This window comes from Chrysoperla carnea, chromosome 1 (assembly GCF_905475395.1).
Source record: "Chrysoperla carnea chromosome 1, inChrCarn1.1, whole genome shotgun sequence".
Taxonomy (NCBI): Eukaryota; Metazoa; Arthropoda; class Insecta; order Neuroptera; family Chrysopidae; genus Chrysoperla; species Chrysoperla carnea.
The window spans coordinates 84,637,140-84,651,871 of NC_058337.1; the positions used below are offsets into that span (position 1 = coordinate 84,637,140).

Sequence of the window (14,732 nt, forward strand, 5' to 3'; positions counted from 1 at the left end):
AAACCTTAATAAATTATTGGAAACAAAAAAAAAAACCGTTGTGCTCGATTAATTAAGGAAGTATGAGCATTTCATTGCTCTGTGGACTTAAATAACTAAAATTATTTTTATACCATGTTTATATGAAATATACATAGTATATTAAGTTTAGTCCCAAGTTTGTAACGCTTAAAAATATTGATGCTACGAAGAAAATTTTGGTTTAGGTGTTCAAAGAATCACCTAATTATTCCATTTCCGGTTGTCTGTCCGTCTGTCCGTCTGTCTGTCAACACGATAACTCAAAAACGAAAAGAGATATCAAGTTGAAATTTTTATAGCGTACTCAGGGAATAAAAAGTGAGGTCGAGTTCGTAAATGAGCAATATAGGTCAATTGGGTCTTGGGTCCGTAGGACCCATCTTGTAAACCGTTAGAGATAGAACAAAAGTTTAAATGTAAAAAATGTTCCTTATACAAAAATAAACAACTTTTGTTTGAATACATTTTTTTGTAAACATCACTGTTTACCCACGAAGGCGTTAATTAGGTGCAAATTTTATAGTATGTATTAATATGAGAAAATCAGTTATGTGTGTGAGGCCCTTTAAAAGTGGAAATCTTTTGTTATTTACGTGACGTCAAAAAACAAACGATTGCGTCATCAACACTGTCTATACATGGTATTTCAACAATTAACTCAGTCAATTGCTTGTTTTCACTTGTTTTACTAAATTTCTAGTTATGTGAGTGTGATGGCTGGTTTTGTCAATAGTTTCAGCTGTCTGAACGTATTTTTTAGTAGCAGTTCAAATAAATCATTGTCGAGTTTGAAATCCTCTTCATTATCTTGGTTTGCGATGTCGGAAACTTCGGTTGAACTAGTTACCTTGCGTATGAAATTGGTTTCTCAAATTCTCGAGGTGTTGAGTTTTTTTCCCGTTTCGGCCAAATACAAATTTCTCGAAAATTATCGGGCAGAAACCGAGGATTTCAGAGCTTTTTTTTTCTAAATTTATTGTGTCTTTGTAAAAAATTGGTTTGGCTTTGCAAAACTATTATCTATTTCATCAGATGAACTTTTTAAAAACACATATAGAATCCCTTTGAGCATTCTACAATTTTTAACATAAAAATGTTTCCTATAAACTGAGATAAAAAATATTCTAAAAATCTGTAAGGACAATTTTTCTTCATTCGTATAAAAATATTTCCTGGCCATTGTTCACATCGCATCCCTATGAATCGTAGTATATAAAAGTAGTATCTAACTTTTTTATATAAATGATACTAAACGGTAACTCCCATAATTTATTATAAATTATACACATTTTATCTAGAAAAATTATTTTTTAAAACTACAAAAATTATTCTTCTAAGAAATAAAATAAAATTGTATTCGGAAAAACTTATGTATGAAGAATACTTTTTATATTGTGAGAATTATCATAGTTTATTTTTTACTTATTATTTGACATTAAATGAAGTCATAAATTTTATACAATTATAAAAATAAGTGGAATTATTTTTATTCTTAGAAATTATATTTAAAAAATATTAGACAGATTTAACTTTATGTGATTCGTAGAAAAAAAATTTTCTTGAAAACACGCAACTCTATTTCAGAAAAAAATTTATATAGAGGTTGTTTGATTCATAGTGAAAAATTTTTTCTATACAGATATATTTTTTAATGATCCTGAGTTTAAAACCGTATTTATGTACGTATTAGCCAAATTAACTGCTGCTTTTTCGGACATTTCCTTTTTAATTAAGCTCTCTCCCCAGTTTACCCTTATGATTCATTTGGCCTCAGGAATAATTTGATATGAAATTTCAGCCTAACTCTGTAAAAACGTCTTTGTACTGTCATATATAATGTTCCACTCATCCAGCGATGAATTTAACAGATGAGCAAAGGAGCATATTTCCACTGCACCCCTCCCCGAGGATTCAAAAAAATGTTTATATATATATACTTGGTACAGACACGAATGGAGCGTACTCAATGGAGAGTGCTCAATAAATTGATTAAAAAGATTTGCTATGCATTAATTTCTTCAAACTTACCTATTATGGTACAGGAGCTCGCAACGTCGGCAAAAAAAGAATTTTATTATTGCTGATTTTATGATATGATGTTCTTCATGCCCTTTCTTTTAGGCTGGGCAGTACTAAACGCAACCACTACCGCCAGCCAGACAGCCCAAGCTCTATCTGAAAGAGCAAGAAGAACAACATATCATAAAATCAGCAATAATAAAATTCTCTCTCGAAAACGTTGCGAGCTCCTATACTATTACTTTCGATAAAAACTAAAGACTAGACCAGAAAATTCGATGTGAGGGGGTCCTGAAAGTATAGTTTCGGGATCCTTAGGGAGAGTTGTAAACTAGGTCTTTTTCTCTAAATTCGCCATTCCACTCGCCTGACCATCCAAGACCGTTCCGGAACATTCATACAAATTTTCAGCTTGAATACTCAAACACTCGAAAAACCAAGGAAAGTACGAAGTCTTTCTCCTAATAAAATAAATAATCATTAACGCAGTATAATATTCTATATAAGCTTTCCCGAATTTAGAGCATTAGAAGAACAGAAAAATGTAGAAATCTAAATTCTTAGAAGAAAAATTATAGTCTTTAAATTCGGTGTAGCACTAACGAGATAGCACCTCGTTAATTAATTTTAATTTTTAGGATTTTGAGAATTTATTGATTACCTACTCAAATTCTATTTTTCATATAGGGTAAAGTTGTATAAAATAAAATGTATTGCATACAATATAGCATCTGATTATTTTTCTGATACTTTAACAAAATTTACTAGAATTTATCCGCTTAGCCATTTGTTCTAGGGACATGAAACTTGGAAAGCGTGTTGGAGTTCTTTATATAAACTACTACTACGGGGGCAAAGTTTGTATGGGACAACGTGATTCCTTGATCCAATTAACTTCAAATTTTGCATAAACATAATATTAAAATAAATTGTAGATGAAACGAAGTTCACCGGGTCAGCTGGTCTTTATATAAAATAGACAAATGGTCGAAATTCAGTGAACACCACTGCTCAAAAGTAAATTTTCTACATCGATAATTGTACTAAAAAGTATTAAGGCCATATTACATTGCTACAGTAATATTTAACTCTACAAAAAAAAAATTAAAATATTAAAAACTAAACACAGCAGGTAAAAAAAAACTCACCTACATAATAATACAATAAATATACCCTATTTTAGAAATACAGTTTAGTCCAGAAAAAAATACAAATCAGTGAACAATGAAATTTAATTAATGTAATCGTATTAACTTAATACAATATTTTTATGTTTATAAATATATACGTGAAAGTGTTGTACCATGGATAACATTTTGCATCTATACGTATAAAATCATTTTTTTAATGGTACATTGCAAACAGTCTCTTCATATAGCTGCATTATTCTTACACACTATATATTTAAATAATAAATGGCCATCGATAAATGGCCACCATATTTATACTTTATTAATAATTGTGATCCATGATAGTAGGTACAACTTTATTAATTATTGGAATCCATGGCACTCTTTTCTACGAGCGTCCAGTAATAGCTTTAACTTGCTGTTTTTCATTGATTTAGGTCATGCTTACTTATAAAAAATTGGCCAAGTACGTGCAGCAAAGATCCCAGTACATTTTAAAATAGAACCGAGAGTGTTAGAACCCACCAACCTCTTTATTTAAATTACAAAAATGTGTATTACAATTATCTGTAATTCAATTTTTCAAAAATTAGACTAGAATAGAAAATATACTTTCTTTTAATGGGGAACTAGTTCCCAAGAAAATATGACAAGTGGCAAGGTTGTAAGGGTTTTCTCTAAAATAACTGTGTTCATTAAATTATTAAAATAGTTCGCTGTTTCGAAACACAGTTCGTCTTTGCGCCTTTTCAAAATTTAGCTCCTCAACATGGTTATGTTTAAAACTAAAATATGGCAGAACAAAATTCCCACCAATAAACAGAGATTTGAAAAAATGTGATTTTTAACACAAAACACAACATCAATTAGCTAATAAATAAGAAACTGTTTTACTTTATACACCATAATATTTTATTTAGTTTTTACTTGTACGCAATGGAACGTGGATAGCAAAATGGTGATCCAAGATGTCTTGACTATAAGATACAACACTTTACCCTACATAATATTAATATATCGTATAATATAACCTATATTACAGTAAAAAATATTACGTTTTTATTTGCTCTATTTATAAACAAAAATCAATTAAGTAGAGATTTAAAAAAAATTATACGAGATTTTTCAAAAACGATTTACCATTTGGATTTAAATATTTTAAGTATTAAAAAAATGGCCTACATAATGTTTTCCTCTTGTAATCTATAAAAAATTTGACGTGGACATTACATCACTTCCCGTAGGCTACGTACATACAAACAATTGCAAAGTGATAGGTGTACTATTAAATATTCTTAAGAGTCCAAACTAATCCAAAATTTCAATATTCTCCCGAAAACAGTTTCTAAACTATGCAGGTACATACGTGAATACTAACGCCACGCCAAAACTTATCAAATGCATTCAGAGAAAGTTAAAATTGATATTTGTAATGGCAACGCACTATTGAATTAAGTTAATTCAATGAGATTGAGTTTTTAGTATAAACAAAATCTCAAAATAGTACTTCAGTACCGGTGTTTTTGTGTAGGTATTCTAAATACATTTCTAACCAAGCCTGTCCTTTTTAACAAGCTTGATTTTCTTGAAACAGTTAATACTACTGTTCGAAACAAAAAGAATAGGTAGTAATTTTTGAAGCAACTATATTTTCCACTCATCTTTGATACCATATTCTCGCTACCTTTATACATATAACAATGAAAAGTAGGTACCTTTAGAAGTTTTGAAAAGTTACAATGAAAATGGTGTTACATACATGGTTATATATTGTTGAATAATGTTTTATAATTGTATTTTCAAACTAATTACATTGTTGGCAACTAAAAATGACACACACAAGTGTACTAAAGTAATAATAATAGTGACAACATCAAACTACCCCGACATGAAATTAGATTATATCAATGAACACAAAAACATGATCCAATGTTGTATATATACGCCTATATATCCGCCCCTATTACAACATTCAACATTTTCACCGCAGCAACCCTTTTTCATCATCATCAAGCTATCAGAGTAACAGCAATACCTAGCTCAGTTCAGTTTAGTTTAGCATAGCGAGTGATATTTACAACAGTTATATTGCTGATACCAAGTTAGTGGGCTATAGCTATAGCACATTTAAAATATTGTACAAATAACTTTTGAATTCGATATGGAGGAGATTCATGTATTTCATTTTTGGGGTACAAACAGTTGGAGAGGTAGCAGTCATGCTTTTTAGTATTCCTAGACATCAAACATGAAGCTCTCAAAATTAAAATACAAAAAAAGAAGCGTAATGGCTTGTTTGAGAATGCTACATCGAAAAACTGATCAGAATTATAGTGATTTCGACACCTTTACCCAAATCTTTGGGTTATTCTGCCCAAAAATGGGTTGCGAAATCAAACATGAAGCTCTCAAAATTAAGATACAAAGATAGAAGCGTAGGGGCTTGTTAGAAAATGTTACATCGAAAAACTGATCAGAAATATAGTGATTTAGACCCGTTTACCCAACTCGTTTGGTAGAAGAAGACTCCATTTTTTCTCATTTTTAATATTTATATTAACTGCAGGTCTTACATATTCCCGGGAATGAATTGTGAATTTTTCCAGGGATAATACGACTTGGAGAAATATAAGAAAGTCATAATGTTTGTGGTCTATTATCTAGCCCTTTTTTCAGCGGAAACAATTTAAAAAGATTCTATCTAAAATGGCCTGAGGTCAAAATGGCCTAGAATTACATTTTTAGAAAAAATCCCAAAATATAGGTACACTTACGTTGAATTAATTGTAGCATCATTTGTAGTTATTTCTAAATATATTATTTTATAAGTGAGTCTACTTAACTGAACTAAAGGCTTGATAGTAGGGTTGCCAACTATATTATAATAACACAACCTATCTTATAAAAATATGCCTAAATACTTTATTTTCAATTTTAACTGTGATGCGTATAACGAAACACCCATATGGGTAAGTACTGAAATATTCATCGATACTTAGAAGTTAAAGCAGAACGTACATATGATTAAAACGATTTTTTACTTTTTATCGGTAATTTCTCATTTTTATCGATATGAACGGAGATAAAATTGGTTTTTAAAACGTCATAACTTATTTTGGAGAAATGAAGTTAAATTTGAACATTTTAAAATGGTAATTACGAAGGGCAACTTACAAGATAGATTAACTATTAAGATGGACGTTTTATATTCCGGGTCAATAAGAATTAAATGTAAAAATAAAATATTTCTTTTTACTCTCTGTTCTGCCACTTCAGCTTTCACTATTAAGAAAGTAAACTTTTTCGGTTATGAATTTTAAGTGTTATAAGAAACAGATCGTCGATAAATTTAATAAAAACGAGTTATTTATTTAAATCTGAGTCTTAAGTTTCAATTGTAAAACTAGGTTTGAAAATTTTATAGATAATCAAAAATTGTCAAGGAATTAAACCATAAATTTGAAAAATACTTTTTCTTACTTTCGAATACTTTATTTTTTTCCTATTCAAACAATTGGATATTTTCTTTTTGTCAAAAAAAGTTGTCAACCCTTCTTGATAGTGTGATGAGTAGGATGATGGTAACATGACTATAATATTTTATGTGAGTCGCGATCCCTAACTATGTTTTACATATTCACTGGCTCAAAAGTGTAGTATAGTGAGTTTATCTTCGTCTACACTCTACGTCTTCAATTACAAGACTTCATTCTACTATTTCTACTTAATATCTACCTACCTAGAATTTTCTAACCTACTATCAGATTATTTTATATTTAAACATGAAAAGTATTTTATTGATTTTTTTAATCATTATAATAAATTAATACTTCTTACTTCTTGAATAGAAGTGAAATGGGTAGTTTAAGGGGTATTTTGGCGCAGTTGTATACATAGATGAGGGGTGGCCAATCAGCAGCTCACGAGCCACATTTGCAGGATTATTGTGACTCTCGATAAATTTACCCAAGTTCCCTTTCCATTTTTGTGTTATTTATCAAAATATCTTGTAAATTACATCTCACAGTGTATATTTAGTTTTCAAATTAGCATAGTTTACAACTTTTTCAAAAGAACATTAAAAATAAAAAATGTGCTTTTAAAATCAAAATCATCCAGCGAAGCGGACAGGTAAATTCTATCTTTATACTAAATTATTGTAAAGTTTCATTAAAATTCACTCAGTAGTTTTAGAAATCGTCCAGCGAAGAATATCCAAGCAGTAGTTCTCGAAATCGTCAAACGCAGCGTCGGATAACTGGTAACGTGTGATGTTATATAGCCTATAGCCTTCCTTGATAAATGGGCTATCCAACACTAAACGAAATCTTCAATTCGAACCAGTTCGTGATATCAACGCGTTCTACCAAACAAACTCTTCAGCTTTATAATATTAGTTAAGATTTCAAATTATTATTAGTAATACGATTTCACTGTAGCCATGCATACTTTAATTTAACGGACGTTATCTATACTTCTACTATTTTATTTAAAGCATATAAGATTCTTCCTATTTTCCGGTAGATAGCAAACCATAGTTTGCTTGCAGTATGTGTTTTCGTGTGATAAATATTAAAATTTATTTCTTATTTGAATATTGTATACCACCTAAGTTCTAGTTGGTGATAGATAGATAGAAAACAGCTGACGAGAATTAGATATATACTGGGTATCTCGACCGCAGTTACACACCTCCTAATATTAAAAATATGCTTCCGAATGTGAAACTTAAAACCTTTTTAAAAAAAAATGTCGGATTGGTTTAACGTATTTTTAACTTCGACTTCGCGCCGAAAGTGACTTAGTCAGATTCTTTTTCTTAACTCAGAGGGAGGAGTACTTAAGTTAGAATCATTCCTTTTAAAACAATTGAAAACAAATTTTAGAGTGTATTCGTTTTTCAAAAAAGTTGCTTACAAAAGTGTTTAATTTCCTTCAAAAGTGTTCAAGTTTCCTACAAAATTTTTCCATTTCTTATCTAATTATTTTATAAGAAAAAACTTAAACTCAAAATTAAAGCAAAAAATAATGTTTTCATTATTTTTAAATTTTGACAACACACAAGTCGTGAAAGGCATTCGTTTATACTTAAAAATCTAAAAAGAAGTAGGTTCTAATAATTGTAAGCATTTATGATACTTTGTGAAGACCCTCCTATTGGCAAGTTTGAATCAAATTTACAAAAAAATTGGTGTCCAATTTACAAAAAAAATGTTCAATTCAAATTTCGCGCTTAATAATGACCATATCTTTTTTTCCTTGCCCCAGGGCGCAAAATGACCCAAAAATTCGTTGTTCAGCCATTCACAGTTTTTTTTTTAAATGGGCTCGATTTTGACTACCAGGAGACTGGCTTATTTATAAGGGATATACGAGTGTTCAAAGACATCCGGTATACAGTTTGTCTATTTTGTGTGCTAGACTATTACCTAGGGTAAAATATATTTTATATTAGTATGCTTTACTCCAATTTTATATTAAATTTAAATTTCAAGTCATTTAAATTTCAACTTTTGTCGAATCAAAATAAAATTTAATATAGGAAAAGTGTTCTTATTCATTTAATGTGGTTACGGCTAGGAAATATTGTTAAATTTACGTTTAAAAATGTAATTTGGGCTATTGACTTTTACTTCCTTTTACAAAGTGAAGGAAGTATTGAAATCGCAACAAAATTCGGTATTTGAACACGAAAATATCCATTTTGAATATCCAATAGTTTCGCCGGGATGTCTGTACGATCGGGCGTAAATCTGTACGTATTTCGCATAACTCAAAAAACCTTGAGCCGAAGATAGTTGGAATTTTTATTTAAAATAATAACTCTTTCTAAGAATGTGGTAGGGCGTGTAGTTGTGTACCTGTAGTAATGTTGGAATTTTCGATATAGGACTGTTGGGCCCGCTTTGCATATTTCCTTTTAGTTAGTGATAACGAAAAAAATGTTCGATATTGTGGAATCACGAGTTCTAACAATACCGTTAACAAATATCTTGCATAACTTAAGCGTCAGTAGCCGTAGAATTTTGAAATTTTGCTTTTAGGACTGTTTTCACATCTAGCTGTGCACCACACCTTCTTAAGTTCCTTTTTCGTAGCGATAATAAAAATTTTCTCTCTTCAAAATATTATTTTTTAATAACCTTCAATAATCCATTTTGACTAATTTGTAAGTGCGTACAAGTCGAAAAAATTACGAAAATCGTTCGTTTAAACTTATACATTTTCCAGCAATCTATAACTCGTTATATTATTACGGTTTTCGTGTTTTTATAACCCAATTCACTATGGTAAACTTTGACAAAATCGATGATAATAATATTTTCTTTAGTGATGAGGGATAAGTACTATTTTAGTTCTATGCATTCGATGATTCAACTGATGCTACCCAACTATATTTTTCGCACACAATATAGATTTCGAGTTTACTGTACCATACAAAGTGAACTTAAAATTAAAATCTTATATTAAAAATTATATAATCTAATTATCTCTTAATTATGGAACCTTGATATTGATTTCATTTGTTCTGTTTGTTATCCGATTCTTCTAAAAATCTAAATAATATATGAGATTAATGAAATAATATTTTTTTTACCTAATATTCTTGAAGCGTTCAAATTGTCGAATTGATTATTATAATATAACAACTGACCATATCCTCATTTTCATGTAAATTTTCCCACATTTTAAATTATTATAAATTATAAAATTTATAACCATTTTTGTAAAAGAATATACAGAGTGAATCACTAAAACTCAAATTAATAAAATCATGGCAAAATGTATAATTTTTTGTTTACGTTCAATGTTAATTAAACAAAAAGGCAGCGTCTGTTTTTTTTCTAATTTATTTTTAAACTACATCCGATATACGATTAAATTTTTATGATGTTATTGGAGTCGGTTACTTCGTTCTTATCTCCCTATTAATTATTATTATTATTTTACCGCCCTATTAATAATAATTTCTCACACTGCCGCTGCCTGGATTCGAACCCGCAACCTCCCAGTCAGTAGCCGAACATGCTAAATAATTAGATCGCTCAACCACTGAGCCTGTTGATCGATAACATCACAACGTACAGAAATCGTATAGAAACAGAGAATTAACCAGCTTGTTTTCGTTACACCTTGTAAAAATATCAGTACCTGCCTCCTTTGTACACATTCCGTCATCAAACCAAAAAACCATATTCATTATTATTTTTCATTAATACGTATATAAATTCATTTTTTATGTTCGTTATGGCTGCTCGCGTACAAAAATGAAATATGGATTATTATTATTTGATATACATAGAACACACACAAATACACTCATACACTCGCATAAAAAAAAAATAAATGAAAATATATTTTTTTGATAGATTAAATTTTAAATAATAACTGTTTCTGCTCTAAAAACATTTTTAACTAATGGGGCAGGAAGTAAAATATTCATAAACAGACTCCACATAGTATATGTATCAGCTATCAGGTGCTTAAATACAAATATGTACCTAGTGTTTAGGGAAATAAAAATTATAGGTATTAGCTTTAAAGTTATTCAAAAATATTAATTCTTGAGACACATTTACTGTATGCTTGTTTCCGAAAGAGTTCTTTATCTTTTCTTAATTACAAAGAGGCAATGATTAAAGAAAACTCTGCAAATAGGTAAAAAATTCTGGATCGTTTATCTTTCATTTTATCTCTTATAGAAAATTTTTCCGGAGAATCTTAGATTCCCTACACATCACCATTTTCTACTTTTTTCTAATGTTTACAATTGAATTAATTACTACGCAAGTCATCTATATTTCTAATAGGCGGCCAAAAATCAACTAGGACTCTGAAGGTTAATGAACCTTGGTGCTCGTTGACTCCTTACACAACGACTACATAATGCTAATTATTGATAATTCAATACTTATAGTTTTTTTTTTTCGAGAAAAAAAAGTTTTGTATATACTCTCGTAAATTTACATGACTACTGTTTCCGCTCGAGATTCCGAAGTTTCAAATTTTTGTTAGTCCAGTCATGCTTAAAATCACTACATACATTTGTACGTATGTTGAACAAACGTTAACTAAACTCATTAACACTCAGACCTCCAAGCGCTTCAAACACTTTGTCTTCACCCTATGTGAGAAAAATAAGAATTTTTAGAAGAAAAGAAGTTATAAAATTCATATTGGGCAGTCCTTTGCGATATAGTAAATTTCCACCGAGTAGAACTACTTTGATCCATGTGGAAACCAATTAACCGTTAGTATTATGAAGAAAAAAAAAAACGTTAGGAATAAGAATGAAATCGTAAGACTTAACCGAATTAGAATAGCACAATTTTCCTGCCACCGCTTAAATGTAATTTTTTTGATTCGGTTAAATATATTTTCATCCAAATTTGTACGCATGTTGAGCAAACGTTAACTACACTCATAAACATTCGGACCTTCAAGCGCTTTAAACACTTTGCCTTCACCCTATGTGAAAGCAAATTTCAAATGGCAATTTTTAATGTTTTGTTTATTATTATAAAACAACTGGTATTTAAATATTCACTTATGATTTAGTGTGTACCCCCTTATATGTAACATTTTTGAATATTTCAAAAGTAGCGTATATCGGTATATCCATCTACAAAAATGTTTTTGAACATTTGAATATACTCAGTAATCAACTGATTACAGGAAACAATATCATAAATAATATTTTCAATAAAACGAATGGATAAAAAATTTGGAACAACTCCTCATTTTTATGGTTTATTACACTCAATAAAAATATATACAAGGTGAAAAATATATTGCGCGACATTTTTATGAATTAGATATTAAGATCTAATTCCATAGCCAAGATTTGGTCAAGAATTCAAATCGATTTTAAAAACTACTCCATGAAGAAAGTTGAAATTAAATGGAATTTGTTGAAATATTCTGTTCGAATAACGTATCGGTCATACCAAATTTCAGTTTTGTTTAATCAATATAATTCTTTAAATAGAAAGATATGTTCTCAAAAGAGAAACTCAATAGCCAATTTGCATTTAGATAAATTCGATTATCCTCATTGCATCCCTGAAACATTCAAAATGTTTAAATTCTTTTATTTTTCGTCCTATGTTTTTGGAACATAAAAATCCAACCCCTACTGATTGAAACAAATTGAATAACATATATCTTTACTTAAATACCTTGCCTAGTCGAATACATATAATAATAAAACAAGACCATCTACCCCTAATATAAATCTGTAAGGGTAGAGGGACGTGTTTAAGATCTATTGGTATGCAGTGTCAAACATAATAACGGTATTCATTCCATTCAACTATTTTCAAAAACTTTACCTACCTAAAAGCAGTTCAAATTACACTTAAAACTAAAATTAACCAACAATATATTCGACTCCAATCATGAAGAAACTGTTTTTAACAAGATGAAAATTTATTTAATTCTTCTGTTTTTATTACAATATATTAATTGTTATCATCAATTTAAAAGTAAAATTTTATATAAAAATATGTGTATAATTTTCTACCGTTTTCGCTTATCAAGTTCATAAAAATTGGAAATTTTTAATTAAGTGCATATTTTCTTTAATTGTCCAAGTACGTAGCTTTATTTATAATTTATTTTTTAAATATTACTCCAAGTTTTTGTAATTATTCTTCAAACTATGATTTTGTAATTTTTTAATAATTTTAAATGATTTTATACACCTCCGAGCAGAAAGTGTCAACTTTCTGCCCATTGTACAAAACTAAGCTGCCGCTTTGCACCTCCGCCGGAGAGAAAAGTAGTAATTGAAGATCAGTAAACATTGTCTATGAACTAATTATTATCTAATATGCTTAAGTCTCATGAAGTTAGTCATCTCTTTCGTTTCAATAATCGAAAATAATATTGATAAATATCTTTATTTTATAAACAAATTATTTTTCTCACCTCCGCACAGAAAGTGCCAACTTTCGCCCCGCTGTGCAAAGCGAATTTGCCGCTTTCTGCCTCCGTCGGGGAGAAAAATAGATCATATGTTTGTCACCCTCGACTTCGCCTCGAGCGACAATAAACAGGGATCTGACACATTCTTTACTTTTCCTCCCTAGATGTGTAATATACTATTACTATTCCGCTTAAACTCTTTTGACTGTGAACATATCAATATCAACTCGTTTTCATTTGGACCCAAAATTTTGAAATCGTACGAATATTACCAACTTTCGCCACGAAGTTTTCGTTTCTTACTACATCAACACCCAAGGTAAATTTCTTATTACATGGTACAAGCATAGCCTGAAAACTAAAATTTACGTGATTTTCTCGTAGCTCACGCACTCTCCTGTCGACTTATAATCAATTACTACTAAAATATTTAAATTAAAATAAATTGTCCTCAAAAATTTTCCGCTATTATTATATACAAGATATGAAGTAATATTTTTAAAATAAATTCTATTTAATAAAAAAATTGAACTATAATTAATATACCTGTGCCCAGATATATTTTTACTAAAAATTACCTGTACCTACTTGTTTTAGTTGTAAGACTTTTTCAAAGAAAGGGTGAATCTATAATTTTTATTGAACTTGATACGATTGAAATTTTTTTTTTACCTTTGTATTTTGAATTTTTATTGCTAAATGTAATATTAACAATTGATTTTTGTATTGTTTCAGCTCGACGTTTAAGCGAATACGTTTCACATTATGAGCCATTATCATATGATACACAGGTGGTTCATAAAGCTCATTTACGTGTACGTAGATCAATTAGTAGAGATCGACCGCAAGGTGAACACGTACAAATACAATTTCATGCACATGGTCGACATTTTAACTTACGTTTACGGCGTGATACAGAAACATTTCATGATCGCTTGCGAGTCGATGGACCAGATGGTAATGAAATTCACGTTGATACAGCACATATCTATCAAGGACATCTCAAAGGTAAGCCATATATAAACTTTTATAGCCGATTTCAATTTGTTAATTTTATTTGAGCTTCGCGGCTAATTTGATGAAGTTTTATTAAATAATATTCTTTGTAGAACTATTTTAATGCCAATGAAAATGAGTAAGTATATGCTATGACTAAGTTCAGAACTTTAAAATTGTTGGAACGAGAGATCAAAATCATGCATCTTTTTGATTAAGAGGTCCTATACTACAATAAATAGCAAAGTCCCCAGCACAAGCCTTACGGGAGAAACTTTTACCTAACTTGAATTTATTTTATAAGATAGATCAAATATCTCTACATCTATCGAATTTAAAAACTCATTTTTCTTTCACAAATCAGAGGGCATAGTTCAAAATAGGCATAATACACGCCTTTGGGAATTTAACAGTTACTGGAAGGCTTGTATTCTGTATAAAATTTACACAACGATAGCTTATAGCTTACATAATGAGTTGATTGTCAATAAAAATTAATTCCACAACTGGATTCCCAAAAATAATTTTTTATCCATAAAACTGGCTGATAAAAGTTGTTATTTTCGGACATCCTATTGTCTGAGATCGTCGATCGGCAAATCATTTGTCGGATATAAGCTTTTGATGGGATTTTTAATT

At 29.7% G+C, this 14,732-nt stretch overlaps 1 protein-coding gene across 1 annotated transcript in view; it reads left to right on the forward strand.

The window, feature by feature from the left end:
* The window catches only part of LOC123301277 (disintegrin and metalloproteinase domain-containing protein 10), a 471,166-nt gene that overhangs the window by 449,839 nt on the left and 6,595 nt on the right, over positions 1 to 14,732 (forward strand). Inside the window, exon 3 of the mRNA XM_044884015.1 lies at positions 13,833 to 14,105. Coding sequence (XP_044739950.1) covers positions 13,833 to 14,105 — 273 coding nt within the window. The remainder of the gene's footprint in view (positions 1 to 13,832; positions 14,106 to 14,732) is intronic.